Raw genomic sequence first — 14,617 nt, forward strand, 5'->3', positions numbered from 1 at the left:
GAAACAACTCAGACTATAATCTAATATCCAGCAAAACTACTTTCCAAAAATGAAGGCAAAATAAAGACATTCCCAGAAAAACAAAAATGGAAAGGTTTCCTTACTAGCAGACATGCCCCAAAAGAAACACTGAAATTCTTCAGGCTGAAGGCAGGTGACTCTAGACAGTAATTCGAATCAACACAAACAAAGCATACTGCTAAACCCAATTGCATGGTTAATCATAAAGATGTTAAAACAGTGTATTTATTCTCCTTTCTCATTTTAACTGCCTTTCCAGCCAGCATCTTCCAACGTGAGTGCAAAAGTAATAAAGGAAACCCTCAGAGTTATCTGTCAATATTTCAAACATAAAGAAAAGTTTACCTCTTCCTAAAATTAATTGGCACAGACTAATTAAAATGTCAAGTTGCTTTGCTTCTGGCTAGGATTTTACCAAATGGGTACTGTCAATTTTCTTGTACTGACTTCTAACTCCAGGCCTCTGATCAATTGTAAAAGGGAAAGATGAATTATTATTATATAATAAAAGCCGTTTCTCTGTAAATAAAATGAGTAAAGCATGGGACCCAAGGGAGGAGATGGAGACAGGTATCATAGATCAGGAATCATTCCCCTAGTGACCAACCACGTGCACGGCCTCCCCCGGGCTTCCTGAAGTCTAGAGCTCTACTCCCACGGGACAGCCAGAAACAAGCCTCAGGGTCTCTGGTCTGAGACCCTGAAGACACCAAGGCTTTTGTCTGCTGCCTGATCTGACCCCTCATACTATCCACGTTTTCTCTAAACTTAACAAGTCAGAAACTGTAAGAGAACCATATAAGCTACAGCACATAATGGTTCAGCGGCGTCGTCATCCGTGTGGCCTCTTGGAGCACAGGACTCTGGTCCAGTCTTACACGTTTAGAGTTGATGCCTGATTCAGGCTTGCACTATAGAATTTGACATAATCCTTTTTAGATGGCTAACAATAATAACCTATATGAAAACACTGCCTTTTAAATTAAGCTCTGTACTTCTGCATAAGACAGAATGTAAACCGAAATTTTTGTTTCTCACGGGAGAGTCATCTTAACAAGTCAATGTCACACAAAAAAGAACAAACTTTCATACCATTTTTATGTAAATAAAGTCAACACATGATGAAATATCAACCCAAATTTTAAATAAATGCTTAATAAGACCGGACTTTCTGACTGCAACAATGTTGACGATGTGCAAGAAGAACTAAGGTACCTCCGCATTATTGTAGAAAGCTGTGCTGTTTTTCTCCTGCACATCTTCCCCTCGTGCCGTAAAGAAGGTCAGTGGGTAGAACTCCTTGTGTGCTGGCTGCTTTCCACTGGCCATCAGCTTGCCCTCATAGAAGAGCTCAGAGGTGTAACTGCAGAAAAAGACCAAAATAAATAAATAAGTAAAAAGTAGTTGAGCTCCAAAATTAATTTTACCCATAAGAAACAAAAATTACCAGTCAAATCTAATGTTGCTATATGCCCATGATTAATTTTAATCCAAACATCTAATATCCATGATGTTAAGATTTCCTCCAAAATTAATGACAGCAATACAAATACTGCAGGCTCCTGGTATACCACTGCTATATGAACTGACCTGGGGAAGGCATGAAGCCAGAATATAGAAAGAAAAGGAAGAAATAATGACGGTTCCATTCTAAAAGAGAATGTTGCTCTATAAGGAAATTTGCTAGCTGTTGCAGCTCTCTACACTAAAATCATTTTAAATGTGTCTTTTGATTTATGTGGGTCATATACTTTTGCAAACAAAGATCTACAGACACTGAAACAATGCACGTAACTGAGGGTCATTCCAGTCTTCAACTGTGAAATGAATGCTCTTCACTAAGGGAGACACTGCCTGGTACTTGATTCATCACTGACTGCAGCAGTCGACTGGCAACAATACAGGAGCCACAAGTGGAGAGAAAGATAAAAGCCGTAGTTAAGTCTAAATCCATTTTTCTCTCTCCTGCTGCTTTCACAGAAACCTAAAATGATTTTCTCACGACCGCCATAATCAGTATCAGTAAATTTGAAAAAGTCTTAAACTTTGGTGGTGATCGTGATTGGACGCAGCACAGAGGGCTCCCCGGGGTTGGTCTGGATGAGGCTGGAGGGCACTCTGGCCTGTGGCTATTCAGTGAGCTGCTGCTCAGGATACTTTCAACGATGCGCACTCTATTTAATAGAAGCCTTTTAAAACTTTTATTACTAAGTTTCATGGTTTTCCTTCCTTCCTTTCTCCCTCCCATCCTCCCTTTCTTCAAAACAGATTCCTCACGTAACACAACCGGACACACCTTCATAAGCCATTATGCAGTCTGTCAATATATTTGCTTATTATATCATGTAGTTTTACATACACAGTATGTATTCAGTCACAGAAAAAGGTGTTATAGCTAGTAGAAACTGAAGATCTGTCTCCAGAACAGCCCTGCTATAGAAAATTACAGCTAATTCTTGCTGCTGCTAAGTCGCTTCAGTCATGTCCGACTCTGTGCAGCTCCATAGATGGCAGTCCACCAGGCTCTGCCGTCCCTGGGATTCTCTAGGCAAGAACAGTGGAGTGGGCTGCCATTTCCTTTTCCAATGCATGAAAGTGAAAAGTGAAAGTGAAGTCGCTCAGTCACGTCCAACTCTGTGAGACCCCATGGACTGCAGCCCACCAGGCTCCTCTGTCCATGGGATTTTCCAGGCAAGAGTACTGGGGTGGGTTGCCATTGCCTTCTCCAAGCTAACTCTTGAGTTACAGACATAAAATGAAACATAATTTGCAACACTAGGGACACCATGTAGCTCTGCTGGGAATAACCTGTCCCTGGGACAGTGCTGTGCTCAGTCACCTCCCACCAGGCCAGACAGCGCACCAGAGCTGGCAGCTCACACCTACTTGATGATAGCTTCGTGGGAGCGGTAGTTCTCGCACAGGAGGATCCTACAGGGAAACTCGGCAGGGTAGTGCTCGTAGAGCCGATCAAGTAATGACACGTGAAGGTTCCTCTCCCGGGCAAACTCGCTGTAAACAAAAGGGCTGAGCTGTAACAGATAAACACATGGGAGAAGATGTAACTAGATATGCAAATAGCATTCTTATTGACATACTTATAAAAAAAATCCACCATGCTGAAACGTCTGATATACTAAACCTCAGCACGCTGAATGTTGCAATAAGCAAGTCAAACATATATTCTAGGAAAAACTCTACTACTATAAATAATGAGGCCAAGGTTTCCAACTTTCCTTCCAGTATGTCAACACTAACCTTGAGTTTCTGTATCCAGGTTAATAAAGGACTTCTCTGACTTAATAATAAATAGCTACCACCTTAGTAATTTTAGGAATGTGACCCATTGTATCACTGGTGGAGTCAATCGACTATTTCACTAAAATTAATCAACTATTTCAAATGGTAAGCTGGCAACATATACAGCCTATGACTAAAAAACTTCTTTTTAATAATTAGCAGAAAGCCGTACTTATCTTGTAAAGTGTAACAAACCATTCTTGGCTATAACTTAGATGCTAAGAACAAAAACTAAACTACTTCAGGCAAAGTAATAAACACAGAATTTGTTCCTCTACATTCAGCTCTTTCCTAAAGGTCTGGACAATTACAACACTCTGTACGTTCAATCAATCAACTGTGACAAGAGAGAAAGAACCTTAATTTGCAGCTTTGTAAAACTGATATTTTATTAGAAAAACTGTAGTTCTCTTTCATATATAGGTATTAAGAAGATCAGACAAGTTCCTTGAGATTTTGACTCATTTTGTATTTTAGTTTCCCATGTAATGAAAAATTTAACGCTTCAGGAAAACAAATGTTGGGGACAGGAACTGGGAAATCATAGGGAGGATGATTTAAATTTATTCAGTAAAGAAAAGAATCAAATATCCCTACTGTAGAGAACTGAACTTCAAATCAGCAAACACGAAAATGGTACCACTGATAACCATCCATTCTACTCTCTATCCAAAGGAAATAAAGTGGTAGGTAGCAATTTTCCTTCAGAAATACCAACATTTTTCACTATTAACACTACTACTAAGTTATCTCAGTCATGTGCGAGCCCATAGACGGCAGCCCACCAGGCTCCCCCGCCCCTCGGATTCTCCAGGCAAGAACACTGGAGTGGGTGGCCATTTCCTTCTCCAATGCATGAAAGTGAAAAGTGAAAGTGAAGTCGCTCAGTCGTGTCCGACTCCTAGCAACCCCATGGACTGCAGCCCACCAGGCTCCTCCATTCATGGGATTTTCCAGGCGAGAGTACTGGAGTGGGTTGCCATTGCCTTCTCCCACTATTAGTAGAGAAACATTTAAAGTACTTGAACTGAAATGCATGGCACAATTTCACAGGGTGCTTTAGAAAACAAACAAGATACTAAACATCAAAACGTAGCACAAGCTCCTTCCGATGCCTTGGAGGGGCCTACCTGCATGTGGTCGCCAGCCAGGACAACCCGCGTGTGTCGAGTCGCTAGTGCCAGAGGCATGATGGTTTCACACTCCATGGCCTGAGCAGCCTCGTCCAACAAGATGTGAGTGAAAAACCCTACAAGGCACAGGGCACACAGGACAGCACATTACAGCAGCAGTGAAGCGAGGAAGCCCTCCCCTCTCTGTTAAGGGAAGAATTCAGAGCCTAATGTAAGAGTTCTGAGGGCTTTGATGCCAGTCCTCAGTTCAGAAGACTGTATGTCCATTCCAGTCATTATTTAGAAAACAGACGTTGAAAAGAATAACTATTTTACTCAATAACAGACAATAAATGGCACCTGGACCTCCTAGCCTCCAGACTAACAAGTTCCATCACTGCATGTGAAAGAGAGTTTAAAGTTCAAGACAGCAGCTGCTGCTGCTGCTAAGTCGCTTCAGTCGTCCGACTCTGTGCAACCCCACAGAAAGCAGCGCACTAGGCTCCCCCGTCCCTGGGATTCTCCAGGCAAGAATACTGGAGTCGGTTGCTATTTCCTTCTCCAATACATGAAAGTGAAAAGTGAAAGTGAAGTTGCTTAGTCCTGTCCAACTCTTCGCGACCCCATGGACTGCAGCCTACCAGGCTCCTCCGTCCATGGGATTTTCCAGGCAAGAGTACTGGAGTGGGGTGCCATTGCCTTCTCCTCAAGATAGCAGCTTTCACCACAAAGAAAAGCTAGCAATGAAACAGTGACAGGCCCAATGTCTTTTAAAACACCAAAAATAAAACAATGGTAGTTCATGAGTAACTTTAGCTTAAACCTGCATATTAGACATTAAGATAAAGAATATCATACCCAAAATCTAATATAAAAGAGAAAGTTATAATCCATCCTTGACCAAAAACAAAGGTTATCTATTAGCAAATTCACTATTTTGAGTATTTAGGTTTGTGTGTGTGTGTGTGTGTGCGCACGTGTGTTTGTGTGTACAGATTATATATAATTTTTTAGTCTAAGAACCTATCCTGGTTGGAAAAAAAAATCATCAGTCTGAAAAAAAATGATACAACAAGCATCAAAAATGTACATTATCAAATATTCCCCAGATGCAAACATCCCAGGTCTGGCTCACTGCTGTCGCTCACGCTGAACACAGGAATCTGTGGACAGGATGAAGAACCTGTGTGCTTTCCTGAGGGGGAACAGAGTGGGAGTCTCCCTGCTGTCTCGACGTGCAGGAGTGAATGCTGCCCCCGCTGCCAGCTCCCTGAGTGGGGGGGCCCCGCTTTCACTCCACAGCAGAGAACAGTTTCTCAACAGAACAGCTAGCTATAAATGCTCTAGGTTATTTAACCTCCTGTGAGTTGACCCAAGAACCTAACCTCTATTTCTCTGAATAGCAACGAGTCCCAAACAGTCCGTCTATACAGCTTTCTAATGCAACTTGCTTCTAGGCTGGAAACTTTCTAAATCTTCCTGACTGTCAGGAGTAACCACCACCACCACCTTCATCGTGGTGCCTTCACACAAACGGCTGTGCTGACAGCACAAGTCTCAGTGACTGTTGTCTGTTTAATGGCAGTGGCCCAGGCACGATGTGGACACACGCAATTCTCTCCCTGTTTAGGAGGACTTGTGCTTTTTGTTCTATAAGAACAATTAAAAGATGACTATATAATTACAGGGTCTAATTGGAAAAATGAAACTAGTGAAAAAAAATCTACTGTTTCTGGTAGATAATGTTTTAATTAAGTATAGTCAGGCTTAAATCAGGAATTGAATAAATCCTGAAATTGTTATACTGCAGCTTAAGCTAGTAAAAGAAACCTAAATTAGTCAAACTGATTTAGCCTGGGCCTTGGTTGCCTAGCCTCTAAAATAACCCTCCATGAGTTGACATGAGAATTAAAGTATAAACAATGCCAAAAACAAATCAGGTAGCTGACTTCCAATAAGTGTACTACACTCTTGCTCTTCAGAGCCATTCTTTACTCTTCACAAAACTATACTGTTTAGGAGGTTTGGGTATTTAATTTACGTGGCAAATATGCAGAGTATAATCATAAAGTAATGAGACTGATTGTTAAATAAACATACCAAAATTAACATTGCAAATAAGTGTTGTTCCATCAAAGAAGTCAGTTGAGAGGAAATTTAACTCATTCCAATGGATGCAGCCACTGTTCAAAACATTTTTGAAACTCTGCTTTTGTAACTGCCCTCACCAGCCAGCTATGAGCTGCGTGCACAAGAAAAATAAGTCTCATTACATGAGAGGCACGTCTCTCTTCTCTTTTTTTTAATACCCCTAATGGTATTGCTCAGTTTGATATCCTACCTTATTTACCAGACATGTCTCCGAAAGATTTTGAAGCTTTTCTAAAATTAAATCTACCTTCAAAAGAGAAAGTTTGGCCATTGTTCAGTTTTTAAGATAAACAGAGGTTTATCAAGGGCCTCCAGGTGTCTATGCCCTGGGTCAGGTGCCAGGAATACAAGGTGAAAGGAACTGTCTCTACCTTTCAGAAATGGAAAAGAACTTGGTACTGGCTCTGAAAGCAATTCCAAAAGGAGAGAGCAAAAACGCGTTGAGCAATGCCAACAGTTGTAATATAAGAACAGCAAGTGAATGACCTTCCAAAGCAACTATCCTGAAGTGACACCACTTTTTGACGGTTAAGCTTTGCCGTATTTATCAGAGCTTTTTGTTACCTTATATCTGTACTTTCTATATTTGATTTTACATAGTTCCTGTAATTAAATATAATAATTTTAATAGTATGTCAAAAAAAACTATCATAATTGTTGTCTCCACACTATATTAATGCACAAGTATTTTAAAACTATATACTTGAGAAAACCATAAAAAAAAAACCCAAACTGTCCAACTTTGAATTTCTCACATGATCAATATTAAATATCATCTGATCAATCAGAGAACAAGACAAAGCAACAGTCACTAAAATGTCTAAACTAGGGATCGATCATTTTTTCTGTGTGAAGGGCCCAACAGTGACATTTCAGGTTTTTTCCTAGCCATGCAATCTGATGCAACTACTCAACTCAGCTGCTGTAACACAAAAGCATCCACAGAAAATATAGGGAGTAAATGGGCATGACTGTGTTCCATCCGATAAAACTTTATTTACAAAGACAGTAGGCCAGACACGGCCCACACGCCAACGCCTGGCCTACGCTGAATACAGAAGCCCTGCGCATCCCCTCTCTCTGTGTCTTGATCCGCATACCAGGGTCGAGGTCCAGCTGACAGAGGTACTGGGAAGTGTTCAACGTGACCACTACCACTCGGTGCTTCAGAATATCTTCCTTCTGTGGCATCTGAAAGGTGGAATGTGCGCTTGAGATCAAACAGTACTGGTGCACAACTGGGTGGACAGTCTTCACCCAGCGGTTTCTGAAATATACCCTATAAAAGAAGACAACAGGTCCTGTTTATGCTGATTAGCGTCTTATTGTGTCTGATTATCAAAACACTGAGAGTATAATTTTAAGACTGCAATACCTGGAATTTAACAAATAAATCTGATAACTGCTAACAGTCTCCTGGATTAGAATTTAACATACAATGGTGACTTCCCCCAGAATCAAGCAGAAAGTACATATACTATGATATGAAAAATATCAAATTATTTTAAGTGTTCAGATTATTTTTACAACAGAATAACACAAAAGGTTTCATAAGCACTGGTTTTCTTAATTGAAAACATTTCCAATTACTTTTTTCCCTGGAATATCTTACAAAAATAACATTTTAATTGTCTATGCTAATAAAAAAACAATGAATTGCATACTTACAAGAGATTTCAAAAGTTACTTGCATTTTCACTTTAGAATACAGTCTTACACCTATATTTAAGCAGATCTTTATCTAAAGTTCTGGAGATTCAAAAATAAATTTAAATTCTGGACAACCAGAAACTCTTAAAAGCATCTCCTCTATTAATTGCAAAAGAAAGATATAAACAGGACTCATGCAGCAGATTACTAAGATGGTTTACGGACATCCCACCCGCCTCCTCCCGTCTCTGACTCGCCCCAGCACAAAGGCCCACTGGGCACCTATCCACTACAGCCCAGTGCAGAGGCAAATCCCATGGCTTGCGAGCTTTCATAAAGACTTCGGGTTTACTGTGATTTTAACAGAAAGCCATCGGAGAGTTGTAACAAGGCACATGTCACATGACATGACTTATGTTGTTAGAGGACCACTCTGTTTCTGTAGACAGAATGCACAGTTCCGGAGGCAGGAAAGATGGCTGGACAGTGGGGTGCTGGTAGATGCTGAACAGCCAGCTTTCAGGAGCAGGGGGCACGGCCTGATCTGTAGTATTTGCTGGTCTCTGTGCCATAAAACTTGCTATCATGGCCTGTCTCAAGCTACCAACACGATGTTACCAAACAGGAGCTGGGAAGACACGCACATGGCTGGCTCTCACAAACCAGCACGAGCTGCTCCATCCCACCCAGACCACGAGAGGCAGAGGCAGCAACAGGGGCAGGGAGACCAGTTAGGAGGTGACTGTAAGGGTCTGGGTAAGAGAAACCAAGTGTGCGAACCAGGGTGGTAACAGCAGAGATGTGAAAGTGGTCATACCCACTGTACCCTTTGAGAGGAACCCTAACAGGATTCACCGACCCACCAGATGTGGCGTTTAAGAGAAAGGGTGATCCCATGGCTTTGAGACTAGATGAATGGCAGTGGTGATGATACGGAAGAACAAGCTTGGGGTGGGGATCGAGAATTCAGTCTTGAATATATTTAGTAGCAGACACCCAAGTAGAGATATCCAGTAAGAAAAGGCACCTGTAAGCATGGAGAACGCCCTAGATGAGAAGATAGAATAGAGTTAGCCCTGAAGACTAGAAGAGCTCGTCTGGAGAACAGAGTAGTTAGAGAGGAAACCAGCGGGAAGAATGGTCAAGGGACCATCTCGCCATGCAGAGACTGGGCAAGGAGAGGCGCGGGGGGAGCCTGGGAAATGGAGAGGAGACTGGGCAAGGAGAGGCGCGGGGGGAGCCTGGCAAACAGCACTCAGAGAAGCAGGAGAGAACTCAGGAGACGGTGGGGCCCGGTCAGGGAACGTGAGCTGCCGCGGCAGTGCATCTGTGCGGGCATTTTCCGGGCCCGTCAAGTCACTCGCGGCAGCACCTCTCTCTCTGGCTGTGCCCTTCCTGAAATGCCCTCTTCTCCCGGCTGCCAGGACTCAGCCTTCCCTGCTCTCCTTTCTCCTGCTCCCTGCCAGGCTGGGGTTTCTCGAGGCTGAGTCTTTAGCACTCTCCCCTGTCATCCCAGGCCCAAGCCTTCAATTACTACCGATGACCACCCTGATGACTCCTCTCTTCAGCCAAGACCTCACCTCAGCTCCAGGATGCATATCTAACTATTTGACAACTGTCTCTTCTAGAATGTTTCAAAGGCAGTTCAGATGTAATGTGCACGAACACTCATTTCATGATCTTCTAGAATGTGTTCTAACCCTCCTTGAAACAATTAAAACTGGCTGTCCTTTTTTTTAAGCAAAGCAAAAAAGAAAAAAGGATTTAATAAATGTCCCTAATTTATAATGATAATAGAGGAAATAACGTAATGTATTTCAAAAACATTACCATGATAGGAAGGACTGTGAAAGTAACCAATACCACTCCTAAAAGATGTAAAAATTTTAAACATGTTTTAGGCTTTAATAAAAAATATTTAAGCAGATCAGCAAGTCAGAATTTACTTTTAAATATACGAAAAACCTAATTTTACAAATTATCTGAAAAAAAAACTTACAAATTATGATTCCATTAACTTCAGTGTATGTGTTTAAACATATAAATTACCAGAAATTAAACTCAAAAATGTTAGTATTTATCTTTGACTGGCAAGATTACAGATAACCTTTATTTTCTTCTTTATGTTTTTCTATATCTTCTTAAATGAACATTTCATTATAAAATTGAAAAAGTAGTTTTCAAATTATTCATCCGATCTAACTCCAGGCACTGCTTCTTCCTCAAAGACAGAACAAAAATAGAAGCTCTGAGCCTCAACACTGACTTTCTATAGTTACCCCAGAAAGTGTCCTCAAGCTGAAGCTAGAGAGAATACAAAGTTTGATCATTAGGCCCCTTTCCTGAAAAATACAAGTTAGTCTAGGGCTAACTTCAAAAAGACTTAAATCGTCCTCAGTACTTTCATTTTGCGAAACATCTAAGGGAGACACCATCTAGAAGATCATTTAAAACACATCCAACACCATTTCTCACCCCCTCCAGCGCTCTTGCCTGGAGAATCCCAGGGACGGAGAAGCCTGGTGGGCTGCCGTCTATGGCGTCCCACAGAGTCGGAGACGACTGACGTGACTTAGCAGCAGCAGCAACAACGTTTTTCAAAACTGGAGAACTGACACTTTCAACTTCATAGTATAAAATGTAAAAGTGACACCAACTAAGTAATTTACATGCTTCTAGAAACAAACTGTCCGTATATCCCACAAGAGTTATCATGAAATATAAAACAAAGACTATCTGGTAATGTATTATTTCAAGTCGATGAAATTTTATTTATTGTTGAATACGTATGTGATGAGTACCCCCAAATATTATTACTTAAGATATGCAGAATCAGAAAGATCCGATCTATTTATTTAAAAATCTTTATAAAATGATATTTTATATCTGTCCAGGAAACACTACACTTTCTGCACAGACAGCCTTTATCTAATAGGTAAGAACTCGGCCAGAATCAGATACTGACCTTCAGAACCACACATAGAAAGAAGCTATGTTTTCCTCTCTATTCCGTTTTAAAATCTTCTAACAAAGCAGTAAGTAAACACTGAGACTAAACGTCATTCGAGTGGACTCTAAAACCTCCATCCCTAAATAATTTAAGGTCGTGCTGCTGCTGCTGCTGCTGCGTCACTTCAGTCGTGTCCCACTCTGCGCGACCCCACGGACGGCAGCCCACCAGGCTCCCCTGTCCCTGGGACTCTCCAGGCAGGAGCACTGGAGTGGGCTGCCATCACCTTCTCCGATTTAAGGCTGTGAGTGCGTGCTGAGCCGTCTCAGCTGTGTCTGACACTGTGACATCATAAACTGTAGCCCGCCAGGCTTCTCTGTCCAGTGGGACTCTCCAGGCAGGAAGACGGGAGCGGGTCGCCGTGCCCTCCTCTAGGGCATCTTCCTGACCCAGGGAGCAAACCCGTGTGGCTCCTGCACTGGCAGGCGGGTGTTTTTACCACTAGCGCCACCTGGGAAGCCCAACCTAAGCTTAACTCCTGCTAACTATGGAATTTTATCTGTTCTAACCCTGAGTGTGCATATTTACACACGTTCACTGCTCCAGCTGCTTCTCCCTTCTGGCTGCCCTCCCCCTTCACCGCCTTTGCTAGGCCCACTCTAAACCACGGGCTGAGAAGGCGGCTGCCACTGTCACTCACACTCCAGACAACAAACCTTCAAGGTCATGTGCGGACAGTCAGTGCCCCCTGGTGTCCACTCCCCTGCACCCTGGGACAACTCAGGTAAAGCTCATCTCCCCAGAGTGCTCAGCCATTCTAATCTTCTCTATTCCAGCCCCCACACCGCTCGTATTTGTTGTCCACTAGGAATATCATTAATTAATCTCAGGTAATATCATTATTGGGCTTCCCAGGTGGCTCAGACAGTAAAGAATCTGCCTGTAATACAGGAGACTGGGTTCGATCCCTGGATTGGGAAGATCCCCTGGAGGAGGAAACGGCAACCAACTCCAATATTCTTGCCTAAAGAATTCCATGGCGGGAATTGAGAATTTCTGGTGGGCTAAAGCCCACGGGGTCGCAAAGAGTTGGACGTGACTGAGCAACCAACACTGGCTATAATAGATGGTACTAATAAACCCTAACATTTCAATGCACTAACTTTCTAGGAAATACATTCACAAGTCAACATCTTTCCTCAACATAAAACTGGCGAAAATATAAGGCCACATAAAGAAAATAAATGGGGAAGCCAAGCCTTTTCTTATTTTATTCTACTTACTAAAGGAAATAACATGAAATTTTTATTTAAGTAAATTTAAGTGTCTTTTGCCAGAGGGCAAGTTTCTGTACTTGGGCCACTCTACTGGAATACACTGGATTATAACTCATCAAACATAGTTTTACACAGGAAAAGCCAAACACCATGCTAGCCTATTAATGGATTTGAGTGTTGATCAGCAACAGCTGTCATGCCCCCAGTGTCAAATGACCTATGGCGGGTCAGCCAAGAGTTGAGGGACCTTCACCCCACTGTTTCCAAGCCAAGTACAATAATAAATGAGACTGTCACAGTTCCTACGTAACACACATATACAAACACACAAGCATAAGCACACACACAAGCTCTACCAACAGTGAAATATCTTATCTCCACTGAAGTAAGAACACACATAGGAAAAATGCTATTGCTAACTCAATTTCACTTATGAGCTAAAAAATATTAGAATATGAAGCAAACTAGTTTACTGATTAATTTATCCACTGGTAAATACCACATTTTCATTTATAGTGATTGTATCCATGTGATATTTTCTTATCAAATAAAACTGAATCCTACTTAGAATAATTATCTCTTCTCTCATCCGTCTCGAGAGTAGAAGCAGTACCGCATGGACACCTGTGCTAACAGGCTGTGCCGTGTGTTCCCTTTTGCTCTTTTTCATGGAACTGTTACATCGTTCAAATGGCTTTGCTTATGGTTATTCAAGAATTAAATAGCGTAACCTCAGTTTTCCATGCCTAGGCTCAGCTAGAAATAAAACGTTAGTGAATTATGATTCAAAAGTGTGATTAGAAATTAATTTTTAAACAATAATTGTATTTGAACAACACAGGGCATGACATATTAGTTTGTAAAATGGCAAAACTAAATATTAATTCATACAACAATGAAAGCAAATGGTATAATAAATAACCATTTAATGACTCTTTATTGTTTTCTGAAGAAAAGGATTTTATTCCCCCACAATCCTGTATTTAAGAACATTTCATATCCATATACACTTAGAGGACCTACATTAACCTAGAATTTTCTTTGACACTTTATCTCTTAAATGATAGCAAAGCGTTGTAAATACCAGTCAATTACATTTTGTTGCAGAAATCACTTCAATTTCACGCTTCTCTAATGTATAGTGCCTATTAAATTACCTGCATGATCACAGTCAAAATTTTATTTCCATACTGAACTATCACTGCATGACCACTCTGCCATGCAAAATATACTACAAATTTAATTAAAATTGGTATAATCGTAAATGTATTATTTTGTCATAGTAGTTTTTAGAGGAACACATCAAAACTGGGTTAGATTGTAACAACATTTTTTTACATACAAAACTTAAAAAAGGATGTCTTTCTCTTAATGTTTAAGAAATGAATGGTCAAAAATTTTTAAATTTTTCCTTAAATAGTTTCTTCAAAAGGCATAACCTCCAAATGCCAATGCACAGTTAAAGATTTTGGTTTTCTTAATGTTACTGAAATCTTGATAGACACCTTTTCTTAAGAATAATAAAGTATGATACAGATACATAATAAGCCTTAAAAAAATACCTGAGAGGTCTTGCCTGGGGATTGCCTGCTTCTACATATGGATGTAAATAATCCTTTATGTAGAGATCAGCAGCACTATTAGAATGGGTGCAAATGAGAATCCTGCTGAAATAAATGGTGCAAATAAAAAGAATGATACAACACAAAACTATTCAAGCAGTATAACACCAAAAAAAAAGCAGTGGCCATTTTAATATAATACATTTCCCTCAACCTACTCAGTAACCTCTAACATATTCAATTATGCTTTTAGGTAATTATTCTTAAAGCTTAACTACTCTCTAAGCTGTAAAAGAGACTTCCCCCAAATTATTTTTTAAATCATATAAAATTATTTTTAAAAAACCCAACCCGTTTAACTCTAATGTTTATCACAACTCTTAGCAGACTCAGCATTTTGATGACGATTTAAAAGCTACCATTCTCTATGTTACCAATTTTTAAAAACAGTATGTTTTCAGAAAATTCAAATTTTAGTGCTTTGGGGTCTGAGTGTGGGCTCTTTTGGGGTCTTTTTATAATTTTACTTTTAAAAACTTTACAAGCAAGATGAAAATTGTCTTGCTAGCCCTTGCTTTGCTTTCACAACAAGGA

At 40.7% G+C, this 14,617-nt stretch overlaps 1 protein-coding gene across 11 annotated transcripts in view; it reads right to left on the reverse strand.

Annotated features, from left to right (window-relative positions):
• The window catches only part of HELZ (helicase with zinc finger), a 146,211-nt gene that overhangs the window by 56,928 nt on the left and 74,666 nt on the right, over positions 1–14,617 (reverse strand). For 6 of the 11 annotated variants that reach the window (XM_069544076.1, XM_069544077.1, XM_069544071.1 and 3 more), the window contains 5 exons: positions 14,024–14,128; positions 7,685–7,863; positions 4,452–4,570; positions 2,908–3,053; positions 1,237–1,384 (listed from right to left, as the gene is read on the reverse strand). In XM_069544076.1, the coding sequence (XP_069400177.1) occupies positions 1,237–1,384; positions 2,908–3,053; positions 4,452–4,570; positions 7,685–7,863; positions 14,024–14,128 (697 nt within the window). The remainder of the gene's footprint in view (positions 1–1,236; positions 1,385–2,907; positions 3,054–4,451; positions 4,571–7,684; positions 7,864–14,023; positions 14,129–14,617) is intronic. The other 5 variants (XM_069544082.1, XM_069544078.1, XM_069544079.1 and 2 more) reach the window with 1 other exon arrangement.

This window comes from Ovis canadensis, chromosome 11, assembly GCF_042477335.2.
Source record: "Ovis canadensis isolate MfBH-ARS-UI-01 breed Bighorn chromosome 11, ARS-UI_OviCan_v2, whole genome shotgun sequence".
Classification (NCBI taxonomy): Eukaryota; Metazoa; Chordata; class Mammalia; order Artiodactyla; family Bovidae; genus Ovis; species Ovis canadensis.